The sequence below is a fragment of the Ciona intestinalis genome, chromosome 1, assembly GCF_000224145.3.
Source record: "Ciona intestinalis chromosome 1, KH, whole genome shotgun sequence".
NCBI classification, from domain to species: domain Eukaryota; kingdom Metazoa; phylum Chordata; class Ascidiacea; order Phlebobranchia; family Cionidae; genus Ciona; species Ciona intestinalis.
The window spans coordinates 3507513-3526324 of record NC_020166.2 but is presented as its reverse complement, the minus strand read 5'-3'; the positions used below and the strand labels follow the sequence as shown (position 1 = coordinate 3526324).

The 18812-nt window shown below is 34.6% G+C and overlaps 3 protein-coding genes and 1 non-coding gene across 5 annotated transcripts; 1 reads left to right on the top strand and 3 right to left on the bottom strand.

Moving 5' to 3' along the window:
* Window positions 1–349: 349 nt before the first annotated feature.
* Window positions 350–3156, bottom strand: LOC113475830 (WSC domain-containing protein 2-like). Its single transcript, XM_026840844.1, has 6 exons — window positions 2994–3156; window positions 2572–2744; window positions 2105–2285; window positions 1785–2038; window positions 1114–1326; window positions 350–814 (listed from the first exon to the last, which is right to left on the bottom strand). Exons 4-6 carry the CDS (start codon window positions 2035–2037, stop codon window positions 453–455), a joined length of 828 nt encoding a protein of 275 aa, XP_026696645.1. The 5' UTR covers window position 2038; window positions 2105–2285; window positions 2572–2744; window positions 2994–3156; the 3' UTR covers window positions 350–452.
* A 2023-nt stretch (window positions 3157–5179) lies between these two features.
* LOC113475821 (solute carrier family 35 member G1-like) lies at window positions 5180–7289 on the bottom strand. Its single transcript, XM_026840820.1, has 2 exons — window positions 6537–7289; window positions 5180–5907 (listed from the first exon to the last, which is right to left on the bottom strand). The coding sequence occupies exons 1-2, from the start codon at window positions 6904–6906 to the stop codon at window positions 5300–5302; spliced, it is 978 nt and encodes a 325-aa protein (XP_026696621.1). The 5' UTR covers window positions 6907–7289; the 3' UTR covers window positions 5180–5299.
* Window positions 7290–7406: 117 nt separating this feature from the next.
* LOC100186302 (anaphase-promoting complex subunit 4) lies at window positions 7407–17461 on the bottom strand. Of its 2 annotated transcripts, none has more exons than XM_018811979.2 (14): window positions 17286–17461; window positions 16954–17070; window positions 16444–16581; window positions 15651–15748; window positions 14961–15120; window positions 14402–14514; window positions 13907–14006; window positions 13277–13391; window positions 12397–12587; window positions 11644–11737; window positions 11063–11147; window positions 10090–10243; window positions 8505–8681; window positions 7407–7714 (listed from the first exon to the last, which is right to left on the bottom strand). In XM_018811979.2, exons 1-14 carry the CDS (start codon window positions 17307–17309, stop codon window positions 7622–7624), a joined length of 1659 nt encoding a protein of 552 aa, XP_018667524.1. In that variant the 5' UTR covers window positions 17310–17461; the 3' UTR covers window positions 7407–7621. The 2 variants fall into 2 exon arrangements, with proteins under 2 accessions (XP_018667524.1, XP_026696615.1); XM_026840814.1 differs by having other exon boundaries at window positions 17298–17461.
* A 609-nt stretch (window positions 17462–18070) lies between these two features.
* On the top strand, window positions 18071–18142 carry mir4168 (microRNA 4168). The gene has a single exon (NR_034564.1). It is a non-coding gene; the product is annotated as a microRNA 4168 (primary transcript).
* Window positions 18143–18812: the final 670 nt, after the last annotated feature.

The window sequence follows — 18812 nt, the reverse complement described above, 5'->3', positions numbered from 1 at the left end:
GTAATGTTGCAACGAACCCGACCAACGACTTTTATAGAAATGCTATATTTATTTACTTTTGGTTGGTGATCAAATTATTATTTTTAAACAATTAGCAAAAGGACCGGATTTTAAAATCTACATTTCATACATTTTTTTTAGATTTGAAACAAATATAATTTTGTTTTTACCATTTAAAAAATTAATAGAGTATGCACATCAGAGAATAGTAAAGTTAAACATTAAGTTTGACGGTAGCGTATTGAATGAATAAATGTAACCGGAAACGACAGTCGTTAAACACCGGTGCTCTGTTTTATACACAACGTGCCAGCTTACGAGTTAACCAAATACGTTATTTAAAAAAAAAAAAATCACTGTAAATCGCAACTAAAAACTACAGAAAGCGTATATAATGTTTACAAATCGAAAGCCGATTTAAAACTTGTAGAAAAACTCAGGTTATTTTTCTTTCATAATTTAATGTCTCTTTCCCATTTCGGAAGATTGCCCAAGTTTTTAAGCAGCAAAGCTTTACGAATTGTTTCTACTGCATGGTTGATCATACGCATTGTGTCTGTAACGTATGGGTCGTATGAAGTTCTTGTCTGCGGTCGCTTGAAATCGCCGACTGGGTTGCGACCCAAGCACTCCAGCCTGCGTTCCATGTCTGGTGGCTTGTAACCGATGAAGTAAAGAATGCGGCGCAGTTCGCGAGACATATTTGCTCGCAGTTCATCGAAGGTTACAAGCAGCAAAGGTTTTTTGCTTTGAATTAGATGCAGTTGGTGCATCGCCCAATCCCGTGTAGCTATTCTTATATATTCCAGCCAAACTGTAATTATATACGGTTATTTGTACTTAAGTAGGTTAAACGGTCATTTTTAGAATATAGTTGTGGGGGGAGATGGGACAACTTTGGCACATAATATCCAAATATCTTGACCCTGTTTTAAACAGATAATGAAAGTCGTGGGGATATACGGTTTTCTAAATCTTTAAATGTTCTTTGTTTATTTTACTACCAAATGGGACGAGAAAATAAAATGTTAAGTTGTCTCATCTTCCCCCACCCTACTATATAACCAGGATATTACGACTAAACCTCATATTAACTAAAACACACTTGTTTACCTTCCCCATTAAAATCATCGACCTGAGCAAAGCCGGTGTGGTCTTTAGTCATTTTTCTATTGAATTCGGCCACAAAAGCTTCATACGGATTCCTTATTAATAAAACGATTTTGTCGAATGAAGCCGTAATGTTTATCAGGTACTCGTGCGAGGGATGGGCTTTAACGACCAGTGTACGTCGTGATGTTGGATTATCACCCTCGCCAAACATTCCTGTAACATTTATTCAGGAACTGTAAACATTTTCTGACCAACTATAAAACCGCACCTAACCATAAATACATGCTATACAATGGCCTATATACCTAATGTATTGAGTAGGCTATATCGCTCTATACTTAACTATACTGGTACTGCTGCCGGTAAAGCTCATATATGGGATTTTGTATTGTATCAGTATAGTTAATTCCCACAGTATAGTTTATGGTATAGGGCGCAGTATAGTGTGGGGTAAGATGGAATACCATTAGCAACTAAACTTCATTTTTCCCGATCGTGCTTTAAACAATTAACAACGCTGTTAAATTATCGCGGGGATTTAAGGTTATAAAATTTTGTAAATATTCTTTGTTCACTACTAAATAGGACGAGAGAATAAAATCAAAACATCTTTCCCCACCCTATACTTTATGTTCATAAAAATAAAGGATAAAAAATGCTGATTAGCGAACCTGATTTAAAAACTCCTGGGTCTTTGTAAATACTTCCAGTGTATATCCCACTAGCGCCCTCTAGCAAATACCTTAGCCAAGAGTTTCCAGAGCCTGGGTGGCTTACTAGCGCCACAAGCGGCAAGGTGTTGTTATTTAAATACCCCGTATCTCCGCATCGTTCAGTTGCTAGTGTACGAGAAACAGAAACAAAACCTGGGCGGGTACATTGAAGATTTCTATTGCTGCTTTGTGACGAAACAGTTGTCAGCATTCTAGATCAGATACAGAAAGCAAAGTATTTGGGCTCGTTCAACAAGTGATACCGAAAAATGGCTTACCGTTGATTCAGAGAACAAAAACAGTGAAAAGGTTTTGGAATGACGGCATAGGTGTATTGGTTGCTTTCGCAAATCAGCAAACACGCTACAGCGGACGTGTTTGAAGATTTGACTTGTACGAGATCATTATTCACTTTTTTAACTGGGAAGCAGCCGTGTCTAAGTTGCAAATTAATTGTACCTTTAAAAATACGTGTGCACGTCAGTTAAAAAAATGCATTTTAAAACACAACATTGGTGCTAATATACTAGAATGGGAAAAAATAAGACACCTTGATAGTAAACAGATAATTTGATAGTAAACAGAAGATATATAAATATAAAACCGTATTCTCACGATTCCCATATAGGCATAGATCGCTGGTAATTGTTTAAAAAACGTTAAGAATATTTGGATATTATGTGCTAAAGGCGTCCCACTTTCCCCCGCCCTACTATATAAAGATTAACTCATTAATATAACGCACCTTTAGAGCATGGCTTAATAAGTTTATAAAATTCAATGGCGCCACAGTATTCGTTTATTTCGGTCCCACATGCCTTTGTTGGGCAATTATTCCATGTAGCATGAACAGGCTTCGGTTCAAAAGATTTTACACAGAAACAAAAATTTGTTGTGAGTCCCACAATTTTGCTTCGTCTGTAAAATTAATGGAGTTAAATTTACATTTGTTTTCAAATCGCTACGCACCCACAGTCAAGCATTAAAAAAAATCCTAAAAAAATCACCCACAAAGTAACGTACTTGGTAACTAGTAAGCTGGCACGAGGTGTATGAAATAGAACACCTGTGATTAACGACTGACGTTTTCCGACCAAGTACAAAATAAATTACGTTCATACATTTTACGTACGGTCTACTTTTGTAGATATGATAATGTTTTTCCACCTGTTGTAGCATTGCACAAAGCAATCCGATTTTGATAAGTTTGCAATTGCCGTAAAGTTGCGTAGAATAGATGTTGTATTTGCTGATTTTTCCAATATTTTGACGCAACCAATAAATTGAACTGAAAAATATTTTTTTAAAACCAACTGTCTACCATCGAAAAAAATAAGGAAATAAAAAGTAAACTTTGACGGAACCATTGGAATAAACTAAAAATTTTTTTTTTTAAAAAGAACTTACCGTTTACCATCGAAAAAAAGTAAAAGTTTTCTCGAGGGGTTATTTTTATACTGGCAAATATTATCGAAAATAAACCGTTGCATCGCATTGGGTCGTCTAAGGAAATTCCGGGATCAAGTAATGGAGGAATAGTGCTTTGACTTCTTGGGTAAAGACTTATAGATTTTTCAGCAATTGGATTCAGTTCGGAGAATGTCCTGAGCTGGGTTCTTCCTATTTTTCTAAAATATTGAATTATAGTAGAGTGGAGGAAGATGGAACACCTTTTTATTCTATTTTCTTGTCTCATTTGGTAGTAAACAAAGAACATTTAAAGAATTATAAAAGCAAATTTTCACGACCCCTATAAGACTGTTGTTAATTGTTTTAAACACGATCAGGATATTTGAATACTATGTGCTATAAGTGTACCATCTTACCCCAAAGTAGAATAAGCACACGCGCGAACGGGATGTGTAGACTTAGTTCGTATTACGTCAAAAAGAGACTGTAAATATATAGAGTGGGGATAGATGGGACACCTTGAGCACATTTTATTTAAATACCCTGACCTTGTTTTAAACCATTAACAACATTCAACGGGAGTCGTGAGGATACGGTTTTATAATTCTTTGAATGTTTGTTTACTACCAAATGGGACGGGAAAATTGAATGAAGGGTGTCCCATATTCCCCACATAATAAAAACCACAACCTATAACATACAAGCACTACAATACATTATTTAAAATGTCTGCTCAAAACAACTTACAATTCCTTGGCGTTTTCAGAGAATAATGGCGATTGATGTACCGACCAAAAAATCCATGAACTACTTAAAATAAAAGTAAACAAAATTATCCAAATTATTGGAAAGCGTTTTAAGATCTTGGCGAAGACTCTCCAACTTCGTATTGGCATAACTTTAATTGTTCCCACTCTTCTTTGCAATAAATAATCTCAACATACTGGTTTTAATGGCTTACTGTTATCCCACAAATTACAGCATTTTTTGTATCTAAGTGTCATTTAGCCTATCTTCTAAAACAATTTCTTTAATGCAATAACTAAATAAATATTAAAAAAATGCAAAAAATGATTGAATCTTAAAAAGTACAGTCCGGAGCGTTTTAACTGATGATAAAATGTGAATGAATGAAGGAATGTACCTTACTTTATCCTCGCAAAATGACAGTCGTTATAACACGGGTGTTCTGTTTCATACACCTCGTGCCAGCCTACGATTTATTATGCATGTTACTTGTGGTACAGTTAAATTCTTCTATTTAAACCTGAATCATTTTTCGTTTAAGAATTCTTCTACACAGTAAATATTCCTTATAATTATATGAATAGAATTTATATTCCACAGTTTACACAACTTCTTGCATGAAACTTATAAAATAAAATCTGACGCGGGTCATAAACAGTTGTGATTATATAATGTGAACAACAACTATGTTAAAAATGTTTAATAAAAACATGGTTTCCGTTATTTTTAGGTCACACAAGGTGTTGTCTTTATATGAGAACAACACTAACCGTATAATCCGACTTCCGCATTATTTTATCGGTTTTCAGCACTGCATACAATTTTTTAGTTACAACAAATAAGCGATTGCAATATTAAGTGTCAAATAAGTTAAGCTTGCTCTTTTATTGAAAGAGTGTTGACTTACGTTTCTCAATAGAATTTCTTCTCAGTAGTAAAATGCGTATAAAAAAAAACTCTCCTAGGTTAATGATTATTGTACAACGATATGATACGACTAATGGATTAATTATGTAGTATAGTGGGGGAAGATGGGACAGTTTGTCATTATATTTTCATGTCCCATTTGGTAGTAAACAAAAAACATTCAAAAATTGTAAAAAAAACGGCACCCTACGATTTCCATATACCGTTGTTAATTGTTTAAAACGCGATCAGGACATTTGGATATTAAGTTCTGAAGTTGCCCAGTCTTCTCCCATCCTACTATATCAAAAATATAAAACTACCATAAGTTTTAAATTACAGATAAAATTTAAAACACTGAACTTTAAATCTGAACTCGGTGAGGACTAGCACGTCAAAAATTTTTTTTTTTATTCGGTGGACCTATTCATGATGGTCTCTTCGTTCGTCAAGCCAGGTCGAATCATTTTCACGACCATCGAGCCGCATACTCCAGCCATAATACACCCGGCACCGGAAACGTCTATTATAGAAATATCCTCGCCCACGACCAGTGCGTCCAAAATAAAGGCGAAGACAATTTGTGAAGTGTAAGCCAAGCTGACTGGTCCGGAACGTTCAAACTGGCAAGCGACCAAAACAATTGTGTTCGATAAAAAGCCAAAAAAGGCGCTTAGTAGTAAAAAAATCAGGTCAGCGAAGCACGGAATGTAGAGATCTCCCATTTGAATAGCAGTATATATTGGATATACCACAAAAGCAGCTATAGATGTCGCTATGTTTATTTGCGACACGTTTATCTTATTAGCGCGCAGAAACTCTCCTACAATTATTCGGACTCCAGTAAATACCGAACACGTGATGGAAAACGCAAATCCTATCCAGCGCTGCCCGGCTGCTTGTTCGTGTGCGGTTTCCTCCGCAGCTACCTGCCCAAACAGAAAACTTGGTCGAGCGAGCACGAACAACCCAGCAAGCACAAGAAACAAGAGTCCATACTGCATCGGGTGATGTCTTTCTAAAAATGTGTCCGAAAAAAATGGTTGTTTGAAAAATTCTTTCTATAGGGCCTATAGCCTACATCCCTCCCGGGGATATAAAAAAATGCCATGATGGATAGAACTGCTTGCTCGCATTCTTGTCAGAGTTGTTTAGCTAAAAAAACACCTGAACGATATATACAGTAGGGTGAAGGAAGATGGGACATTTTTTAGCTCTATTTTCTCGTCCCATTTAGTAGTAAACGAAGAACATTCAAAGAATTATAAAACTATATCCTCACGACTCCCATAGACCACCGTTGGTTGTTTTAAACACGATCAGGATACTTAGATATTATGTGCTAAAGATGTCCCATCTTCTCCCACCCTACTATAAATATACAGCGTTTTCGTACTGAGTATTATTTTGTAAACGTCGTATATAGTAGGGTGGAGGAAGACGGAAGAACTTTAGCACATTCTTGAATGTTCTTTGTTTACTACTAAATGGGACGAGAAAATAGAATTTAAGGTGTCCCATCTCCCCCCACTCTATTATATTAAATTTAAATTAAAAAACGTTTATTGCTTCGCAGGCACAGACACATGTTATGTATACCCGCAATACGTACTGCTTATGATGATGGTTATAATATCAAACCGTTACCTCGCATGAACAAGCAGGAGAAAAGAAACGTTGGGAGAGCGTAGCTGTTGCTCAAAGCAATCGATTCACTCACTGTCAAATAATCCAGCGAAATGTAGAAAGTTACACTGGCCACCATCGCAACGGCACCGAACAAAATCAACCACATCATAAACTTCAAAGTAAGTCGACGGTTCACATTCCTGTGGCTTTGGTATGACAAAAGTGGAAGGCAGAAAACGTACATTAAAACAAAACGGAGAAACCACGCTTGAGTGCTTCTTGAGTTAGTCGTCAAACGGTATAAAGTTGCAGAAAAGGCGACGCAAAAACCAGCGAATAAACTAAGCAGTAAGCCTGTCACTGAACGACCCAACTTACGACAATTCATTTTATATACTGTAAAACAAATTATGCAACAATCTACAACTGCATACGATACAGTATATTTACACGAGCGGCTTAATGCTACTATAGCGGTTTAACGTCAGCTTCCTTTTACCTAACATAAACAATCTCAACTAGATTCTTCAGCGCAGTATGAATGCAGCTTCTGTTTTAAAATGAATGAAGCTTACTTTATCCTCGCGTGTTCTTATTAAAGAAATGTCTAGCTACAAATTTGAAATTAGGCTGCACATTTTTTAGTCTCCTAATGTTATTTCCGTTCTCTTGATTGCCTCAATGTTATGATAATTATTAAATTATTGATTATAATGCTACCGCTTTAAAAAAATTCGACATTGAAACTTAAAGATTTTACACTTTAACTTGGGTTTGGAAAACTGGTAATAAAAACTATTGTTAAAAACTGCTCACAGGTAGATTTCTCAGTGGATGTTCAAACACGAGTTGTCTTTGTTTTAGTAAAATATATATCCATACAACTATATTGCTGATAACTTTAATGCTCAAAAGGTGCCACAGTACTATCATACAAGTTTTTCACTACATTATATGTTTATTATATTTTCATAAACGTTTTTAACCCTCCAACTTTTACAATACCATTCAACAGACATTTTTCCTTTTTTATCATGCTTCTGTCTATTCCTGCCACACTGGAGTTCTCATGTAAAGTTATAACACAATATTTTCCATGAAAATCAGCCTGTGTTCATTGAGACATCAGTGTCGGGATAATCATCATTTGAAGGCTCCATCTCATAAGTTCGAATCACCCGCAAGTCTGACCCAAGCTTAAAATAAAAATGTTTTAAAAAAAAGGTTTTCAAATTTTTTTTATAAAAAAAAGTTAAAAAAATTTCATAATATTTTATACAATCAACTTGATCAAGGTATTTTTGTCTATTGTCATGATAAAGCTAAATTACCCAACAAATCCTTAATATATAACAATTTTAACATTTTGTTTAGACATATAAAGGGTAGGGGAAGACGGGACACCTTTAGCACAGACGGGACACCTTTAGCACAGACGGGACACCTTAGTATAAATTTCCTGATCCTGTTTTAAACGTTAACAACAGTCTATTGGAGTTGTGAGGATTTGGTTTTATAATTTTGTTTACTACCAAATGGGAAAAGAAAATAGAATGAGAAAGTGTCCCATCTTCCCCCACAGTACTATATATTGAATAGTGCAGAAAACAACAAATTTTTTAATAACTATAAAGGTTATCAAATTAAGCACACTTCATGGCCATGTAATTTGACAACTTTCTAAATACTACATATAAACAAACTTTTTTTTTCAACTGTATGTTGCAAAAAGGATATCAGGTTATTTGTCTCTATTAGAAGTTTAACTTGATAATAATTAAACATAAATGGCTTGTTTGTCCGCTATGTTTAGCGACCACACTTATTTTCTTTTAACTAAATGTTAATATGTTTTTAACTGTAACCGTGTTTTAACAACTGTTGTTTTGTCGCTATATCCTGTCTTTTCGTTTAAAATATTTCTAAATCTTCGCTACCGTAATCGGAGAGATAAATAAAGTTCTTATTATCAAGTTGTATATTTACCAAGCACGCTACTTTTCTTGTTCCTGATGAAGCAACTTTGATAGCATGCATTCCTTCAATGGTGGAATAATGTGCGACGTACTTTGAAACATCCACGTACTCCATGGATGCGGTTGATCCACCATCCGGATCGCATTCTCTCTCATCTACCTCTGATATGAGGTCAAGAAAAGAAATCTGAATGGATGTTAGGATTTTTGGGAAAAATGCAAAATTTTAAGAGCATTTAAAAGAATACTTTTATTTTAACCTCTAACCCAGAGGTAATGAGTTCAAGGCTTGTCACTGCTACCATTGTGGGCGTATATGTCATTGGACAAGCCCCTAACGGCGATTGCTCCAACCCAATGGTCACTAATGGGTTGTCCAAATTATCAGCCATACATATAAAAAGGAAAAAATCCCCCAACAAAGTAACGAGGTGTTAAACCCGTGTTATAACGACTGTCATTTTCCGTCCACGCGAGGATAAAGTAAGTTACATTGATTTTTTCATTCATTTTTATATGTTTCAGAAAAAAAGGGTTCGTACCGAAGAGACAAAATAAATTTTATTCATTCATTCATTCATATTTAAAGAAATAAATTATAAAAACATGCTTGTAGCAATACTATCAGGGATTTGTTTAAAAAGATGCTTGTAGCAATACTATCAGGGATTTGTTTAAAAAGATGCTTGTAGCAATACTATCAGGGATTTGTTTAAAAAGATGCTTGTAGCAATACTATCAGGGATTTGTTTAAAAAGATGCTTGTAGCAATACTATCAGGGATTTGTTTAAAAAGATGCTTGTAGCAATACTATCAGGGATTTGTTTAAAAAGATGCTTGTAGCAATACTATCAGGGATTTGTTTAAAAAGATGCTTGTAGCAATACTATCAGGGATTTGTTTAAAAAGATGCTTGTAGCAATACTATCAGGGATTTGTTTAAAAAGATGCTTGTAGCAATACTATCAGGGATTTGTTTAAAAACATGCTTGTAGCAATACTATCAAGGATTTGTTTAAAAAGATGCTTGTAGCAATACTATCAGGGATTTGTTTAAAAACATGCTTGTAGCAATACTATCAGGGATTTGTTTAAAAAGATGCTTGTAGCAATACTATCAGGGATTTGTTTAAAAAGATGCTTGTAGCAATATTGTCAGGGATTTATTTAAAACATGTGTGTAGGGGGTAACTCATAGTTAACATAAAGATATCTTGTTGCAGTGTGTGATGGCTTGATACACCTTATGTCTGCTGTGGTTTATGTGTGGCACTTTGGGGTGAATGAATAAAACTTGTTTTCTTTTTTACTCCAGCAATTTTTTTTCATGCGACTTTCTCAAAAGCTGGATTTTTAAAACTTAGTGGTACCTTTAGATCACATTTGAGCATCTCTATTCATATACAAATTTTCATTTTTGGTCGGTATGGACCAGGTGTATGAAAATGTGTTTTATCGTTACACAACTTTTGAAGTTGCCTAGCCAATTGAGGATAAAATTAGATATTTATTCAATTTTTTTTTGAGTTTATATGCTTTTTTACTTGTTTTATGTGCTTGTTTTAAACTCCACCTTGCAAAATAAATGAAATACCTGTGCTAGAATTGAGCAACGAGAATCAGTAGCAAGAAGAAATGTGACAAATTTTTCATCATAAAAAGCAAAATCTGATATCGTGTAGTGGCTGTCTGTCTTAGCAAGTTGCGGAAGTGATTCGGAAAACTGAAGATGTATTTGGCGACATCGACTGGAAAGATTAGTAAGATATTTTAGTGTGTTGACTTTGGAGAAGTTAATATAATGTTGGGTTAAAGATTAACTATTAAATCATAAATTTGATATTCGGATGCATAAATGAATGTAACTTACTTTATCCTTGCGTGGCCCATAAACGACAGTCGTTAAACACAAGTGTTCTGTTTCATACACGTCATGCCAGCTTAGAAGTTACCATGTATGTTACTTTGTGGGTGATTGTTTTTGTATGGCTAATAATTTGGACAACCCATTAGTGACCACTGGGTTGGAGCAATTGTTGTTAAGTGTCTTACCCAAGGACACATACGCCACAATGGTATCAGTATCAAGCATTAAACCTGGTACATTCATTGTGATGCAAGTGCCCAACCACAAAGTCACAGTGTTATTTTTACTTCCAAGTTGTTTTAACAGTGATGCAGTGGCACAGAGGTAATTCGTTCAAGGCTCGCTGCTGCTACTATCGTGGGCGTATGTGTCATTGGGCAAGACACTTAACACAAGTTGATAATCAGTTTTAAGGCAATGGTCACTAATGGGTTGTCTAAATTATCAGCCATACGTAAGTAAATTTGAAAAAAAAACAACCAAAAAAACAGCAATCACCCACAAAGTAACTATGGTGGTAACTCATAAGCAGGCACAAGGTGTATGAAACAGAACACCCATGTTATACAACAACTGTCGTTTTCCGGCCACATAAGGATAAAGCAAGTTACATTCATTCATTCACCATCGCGGCAGTAATTAGAAACTAAAAAGGTTGATAATAGACTGAAAGTGACTGAACAACAATATGGCCACCTACCCAGGATTTATTTTCACAAAACTTATTTTCTGGTGTGGAGGTTTGCTTAACGTGGAGAGAATATAAGTTGAGACATCAGTTTTCGCTGTAAAGATAAGGTTTTGAAAAACATTAGTTCCACTTTTTAAATTTAAGAAAAAACAATTACGTAGGTTAGATTTCTAAAACACTAGTGGTATGTTACTACCAAAGATGTAATTTTAAAAGTTATGATTTTTTATGTTTTTTTTATATATTTATACAGTATAGTAGAGTGGGGATAGATAGGACACCTATTTATTCCATGTTTTTCCCCATTTGATACACAAAGAACATTGAAAGAATTTTAAAACCTTATCCTCACGACTCCTATAGGCTGTAAAATACAATCAGGATATTGGGATATTACGTGCTAAAGGTGTCCCATCTTACCCCACAGGACTATATACCAATTTCAACTAGACTGGAGAAATTGCTTAAGAACAAATTGGCGGCAGAGGTAAGCCTCAAACTTGTACCTTCTGGGCTAAAGACAAAGCTCTTACTTGCACTATACCATGGTACTGGACAAATATACACAGATAAAAATAAAATTGAAATACCTTGTTTATGCCATATGCATGATTGCTGTGGAAAAGGTTTCAAACAGCTAGAAATTTCAACTTTTTGTTGGATGTTCTTTTCATTGAGAGTAAGCTGAAATAAATGAAGAAATATAAAATAGTAAAGTGGGGGAATATGGGACACTTTTTCATTTTGTTTGCTCACCCCATTTGGTAGTAAACAAAGAACATTTAAATAATTATAAATCGTATCCTTACAACTCTCGTAGACCGTTGTTAATTGTTTAAAACACAATCAGGATATTTATATATTATGTGCTAGTCTTCTCCCACCCTGCTATGCATTTGCTGTTTTTACCAAAACCACGTTCATTATTTTATAGAAATGTGAAAAAAAAATCCATTTGTAATTTGAATTTCAGCAACGCATACCCAATACTGATTAAATCATATAGTGGGGTTTTTTTTGGAAAAGGACGGGAAACCTTTAGCATATAATATCCAAATATCCTGATCGTGTTTTAAACAATTTACAACGGTCTAGGGGAGTCGTAAGAATTAAAATTGTTTATAATTCTTTAAATGTTTTTTAATTTACTGTAAAATTGAAAGGGGAAAATTGAAAAGTGTTCAAACTTCCCCCACCCTACTATAATAAAAAAACGATGGAACATTATAGTTTTTAAATTGTAACTCTATTTTTAACAGAAAAAAAACAGAAAAACATCAACCAATTACAGGATCTTTAAATATAAATTAACTTTAAATTTTTTAAATCAACCTTGTACTCACACTTGGAAAATTTAACAATGTTTGTAATTTTTTTCTTAATTCAAGGAAAAGTTGACGAAACGAAGCGTTTGGTCGTTGTTTAATAATGAGTGGGTTGTCTGATAAAGTGCTGGTGGATTCAACTAAGTGATGCCAGCTGTTTTTCTCAGTTTCAAGACATGAAGTGAGTGGAGCATCTTGAAAATATTGATCTGGAAACATTAAAGTTAAAAATATTTGACATTTTGCAGAAACTGTGATGGGACTGTAAATGTAACTTGCTTTACCCTCGAATAGCTGGAAAAGGTTAGTTATTAATCATTAGTGTTCTGTTTCATACACCTTATGCCAGATTACAAGTTACTTTGTGGTAGTTTTTTGGGGGAACTTTTTCATTTATTTTAATGTGTGGCTGATAATTAAGAGTTAAGACAACCCATTAGTGACCACTGGAAGCTATTGTCATTAAGTATTTTGGCCAAGGTCACATACACACACAATGGTAGAAGGAGCAAGCCTTAAACCCATAACCTCTGTGTTAGAGGCGGGCGTGCTAACCACTTTTCTAGAGCACTGTGATATCTAAATGCGACAGAAAGTTGTAAGTCTATGACAGCTGTCCATTAAGTGTTTACATAAGTTATAGTAGTGAACTTGATATGTAACTTTTTTGGGAGATTTTTTATGTTTGGCTTTGGCTGATAATTTGGACAACAAATCAGTGACCACTGGGTTGGAGCAATTGCCTTTAACTGTCTTGCCCAAGGACACATACGCCAACAATGGTAGCAGCAAAGAGCCTTGAACCCAGCCCTTTTTTTCATACCAGATGAACCATTAAAAGATTATTTACATTATGCCTGGTAATAGATGCGAAGATATTGAAGCACTATAAACTTACAAACTTTATCAAAGTTGAAATGTTTTTCCTTCCCTGATGCTTTTAATTGTTCATGTTCATGGATGAGGGAATCTGTGATAAAATCCGCAACGAACTCAAGTTCTTGTGAAGACATCTAGCGTTCAAATTAAAGTTTTTTAAAAATGCAACATTTTTTCAAAAAAAATTTAAAAGAGAACATTAAAAGAGAAACCAAATTTTTCAAAGAAATTTTTAAAATATTAAATCGAAGAAGTTCACACCCCATTAGGAAAAAGTCAACTTTATTTGAAAAAAAGGATAAGTATTTCTTTTACACCTGAAGCACTTGCCATAACATACTTTTAAAAAGTAAAAAAATGAAAAAAAACCTTAACATATTGTAGCGGTTGCAGGATGTTGTATTGCGAGCGGTAAACTAAGAGGGCGAATGAACACGAGACGCAGTATTTATACGGAAGATAAACGTGAGAAAAAGGCACTAGTGTATGCGTCGGCGCACACACACGTGGCGGGCCGCCACAATATAATAATATTATCTGAAAATGATACCAAGAAGCGTTTTCTACAATTCAGAAATCATGTTATCAAACATTCTGGAACAAGTTGAAAATCAGAAAACCTTGACCAGACGAAGAAACAGTGATGTACCTGGCTGCTTTCATCAACCGGTTCATCTTGAACTTTAAGCCACGAATAATGAAGGAAACGAAAAAATGCCAAGAAATTTTTCTGACTGCGTTCCACAACACTGAGGGTGGAAATATTTATTGTGTTAATAAAAAAAAGATTGAATGAATGAAGTTTAAACAAAACAAGCTTAAAATATGGTTGCTGAAAAAAAGGTTAAGAAGTGCTGGTTTGAATGTTTTATGTGCTTTTAAAACAGCCAGAAGCAGCTTATTTGATGAAAAGTGTATAGTAAGGTGGAGAAAGACGAGATACCTTCAGCACATAATATCCAAACATCCTGATGGTGTTTTAAACAATTAACAACGGTCTATGGGAGTAATGAGGATACGGTTTTATAATTCTTTGAATGTTCTTTGTTTACTACCAAATAGGACCAGAAAATTAACAAAAAGGTGTCCCATTTTCCTTCACACAACTATATAACAAGTAACTCATTGTAAATATCTCACTTACTGTTGTAACTCTCTCGCTTTTAAAATAAATGAACCCGCAGACTCTAATGCTTCTTGAACCAAGTTAAAGTCAAACAAATTTATTCCTCCAATAACAGCAGGCTTCTCCATACCCTATGTTCAAAAAATCACAAAATTTATTCGACAGTTAAATAATTGTGTATAATTATAATTATGTAAACTGGTGCAAGAAAAATTAACACGGATTTTAACTAAAACTTTTTTCGGAATTTTTTTAGAAATTTAAAAACCAAGCAAGTACCATTATTTATAAGATGATAAAATATACTGTGAAATAAAAATAGCAAAAGTATGTATAAAGTTGAACGGTCATTTTATTAAATATAGTACTGAGGGGGAAGACGGGACACTTTTAGAACATAATATCTAAAAATCCTGAAAGTGTTTTAAACAATTACCAACGATCTATATTATTTATTTAATTTTCTTTGTTTCCTACTAAATAGGCCAGAAAATAGAATGAAAAGGTGTCCCATCTTCCCCACCCTATTATAGGTATGTTATAAATTATGTAGTTAAAAAAGGTTTATAATACTTGCTTTTATTTCAACAACATGATAATAAATTGCATCTGCTGCCATCTGAAAATTGATGAGTAATAATTGGAGCATGTAGGTGTATGATGACTCAACAAACTTCTTCAGTTTCACGACTCCTTTTTCCGTGATACATTTCATGAGAAAGTCACGTATCACATCACTTGGGTAAAAAAGAAAACATTAATAACAAAAAATCTAAACCAAAAATTTTAACACACTAAACTAATAAAATTATAGTGTTACTGACTGTATCCACATCAAACAAAAATCAAATCCAGCTAATAAATTTCAAACAGATATACATTTTCACGAAAAACAGAAGATACGTTATGTTGCAAAATCTTTTTATTGTTTTTTTTCTACATAAACTCACAATGCCAGTTTTAAGGTAAAATATGTGATATTAAAACAATCATAAATTGGATTGATTTTTGTTTGTTTCTGCACTTAAAGTTAGTGTGCAAATTATTCAGTAGGGTGAGGAAGATGGAACACCTTTTTATTCTATTTTCTCATCTCACTTTAAAGCAAATAAAGAACATTCTAACAATTATAAAGCTGTATCCTCACAACTCCCATGAACTGTTGTTAATTGTTTAAAACTTATCAGGGTTTTTTAATATTATGTGCTAAAGGTGTCTAGTCTCCCCCACCCAACTATAAATTATTACATACTGTTATCTGACTCACCTTGATTTTCCCCAAAGTAAAAAATGAAGAAGTTCGTCTCCAATTGTACCAGATATTGGTTTGTTTATAAGATAACATGTTAGTTTTGTTTCCATTTCCTATGAAAAACAAATAAATAAAGTATTTATTAACCTAAGCCAGTGGTTCCCAAAGTGGGGGTCATCTAGGGGCATTTGCGACCATGAAGGGGGCGTTGGCTACGAACTGGGCAGTTTGGGAGCGTTGAGTGTAATAAGAAATGGCAATCAAGGAAAAAATCGGGGTGTTTTCGGTAAAAAGTAGTAAAATGAATATACGACCAATTTTTTTTTGTGCCCTGTGGGGTTAGTAATATATTTGTTTCGTTTGATATATTTGAACCGGTGCTATTGCGCGTGCGCCGAGACGCTGCTGCACATGCGGCGCATATATGCCCTATTTAAGACTATCAAATAGGGGAAATGCATAAGACCCATATTAAAATCACGTTTGTCAACCACTGCAAGAAGCTGATGACAATACACCAACCTCATCCATCTTATTAAAGTTACAGATAGTAACATAAATCAAATCACAAAAACCGAAGATTTGTAACGATAAATATAAATATTCTGTTACTTCTGCTACCAGGCATAGTATAAATAATATATTGGTGCCCTATCTGGTATGTATATAAAAAAATCTCTGATAATATTTCGCCGTATGGCAGACAAAGCGTTGTAAATACACTACGTTTTTATACCCACCAATATATTATTGATAAATATAAAATTAACTTTAGCATATCTTTAAATAGGATGAAGTTGTCATCTACCTGGATAACGGTATCACATGATTCGTTCATGCATTCCAACACATTGCTCATATATGATAATGTTGTCGTGAGATGACAAGCTGTTTGTGCTGCGTGATCCCACATTGTGATGTCATGATACTTGGATGGGATTTTAACCTGAACGAACAGCATTAAGATTTATTAAGAATGGATTTGAATGTAACTTACTGTATTCTCACACAGCCCCAAAACAGCAGTTATAACACAGGTGTTTTATTTCATACACCTTATGTCAGCTTACTAGTGACCAATTATGTTACTTTGAAAGTAAATAGCTTTTCGCTGCTACCATTGCGGGTGCATGTGTCCTTGGACAAGACACTGATGGCAGTTGCAGTTGCCCATAAAAGAATTGCCCACAAAGTAACATACTTGTTAACTTGTAATCTGGGACAAGGTGTATGGAACAGAACACCCGTGATACAATGACTGTTGTTTCTCGACCATGTGAGGATAAATTAAGTTACATTTATTCATTTATTTACTCACCACTTGAGCAATGCAAGAGGCTGATGTTGGTTTGTTTTCAAGTGAAATAGTGAAAATAACCTCTTTGAAATTAGGAGTTAAACACAAGTCTGTTATTTTGACAGGTAGAGATTTTTCCTGTAAATTTAGAAAATAAAACATCAAGAAAGAAGTGTTAGGCACATGAGAATGTGCTGGAAATAATAAAAAAAACAATAGAAAAATACGAAAACCATACAAACTCAAAATTAAAGCGAAAAATGCACTAAAAAACAAATCTAAAGTGGGCATACCTACAATTGTATAAAATTTAAAATATTAACTGATACATTTCTCTTAAGTAAGTTTTTAACCTTTGCAGACACCTGAATGAGCATTCAGCTTCACATGTAGTGCAGGGAAGGGTAAGATACAGGCGAAGAAACGTGTTCAAGGATAGCAGCAAACCTGTTAAAGTTGGATTATTTCTAAATACCGCAGCCATATCATCAAGGTTATCAATATCAAGACGTTTGGCATGCCGATATTATAGCCAATGACGTACTTCGAACGTCAGTTCTTTATTGATAAGTTTTTCGGTGGGGTACAGGGTATATAGCTTTTCTGCAGCTGTTATAAAAGGACCATGTACGATTTGTGCAAAAAAAATTTGCTCAATGCTTGCAACACCTTTCAGATCTTTAACCAGATACCTTTTAAGCAAAGATGACTGAGTGTCTGTCAGAAGCTGCGTGAACAAGCTTTGATAATACATTTGAACGCTTTCTTCCGTATTACCTACCTTCGTTATCCTTAAACTCCATACCCCACGTGGCACAGAGGAAAGGTTGATACCAATTGCCGAAGAATAGGACGTGCATTCTAAAAAGAATTGTTGGCAAACTTCTGATCTGCTTTTTTTTCCGAGAATATAATTAAATAGCCTGCAGAGGTTTTCGGTAGCGCCCAACAGTGAACTCTCTTGTCTGTACTGCAGTGTTCGCAGTATGCAAATGTTGCAGTAAAAAATGTAAGCATCAAAGCATGAAGTAGGTGGACAATTTTTCCATTGAATTAAGGTATGACTGTGCGTAACTGCATCTCGATCTGTCTTCATCGTTGATACAAAAAGCAGCTAAACAGTTTAAAATATTTTTATACTGGTTAAGAAATGCGTCAATAGCTGGAAAAGAACCCATCTTGTTAAAGAAAGTGGACGAATTGATTTAGTAGGGGCAGACTGAATAAATATATTGAACTCGTTTAAGAAGCTTAACCTTTTTGTAGACAAGCGAATAAAGGTGGTGACGGACGTGGGAACATTCATGGCAGAATATCCCTCACTTGTTAAGGAAAACATCTCCTGCACAATCAGATTGAGTTGGTGTCCAGCACAACAAGCATTGAAGGATACATTTCTCGAAATTTTTGCTGGACACCATTTAATCAGCAGCTCATATTTGCTGCCCCATGGTAGGACTAACCGCCAGTTTTTCATATCAAGTTTCAACAAACATAAACTGAATTGTAATATCTGGACCAAAGTCGTAGTATCTGTTTTCTCCGTCTTCTTGCAAAACCAAGAAACTTTTCTCGTGCCACAAATTGATCATCCACGTACCGAACACAAATACTGACTTGTTCGTTCCAGGCAATATCAGTTGTTTCATCAGCAATTAAACTTAAAAACTGGTGCTTTTTTATGTTGGAGATTATGTCACGGAGTACTGCATTAGCAATGCATTTCATTTTAAATATCATGGCTAATCGACTTTAATTTCAATGGTGATCTAACCAATAGCACACGTCCAAGGTTGTATTTTTTTAGTAGCTAAAGAATTTGATAAACATTCGAACTGTGATCTGTGTGGCCACATGGAGCCAGACCTTGTTTCCCTAGC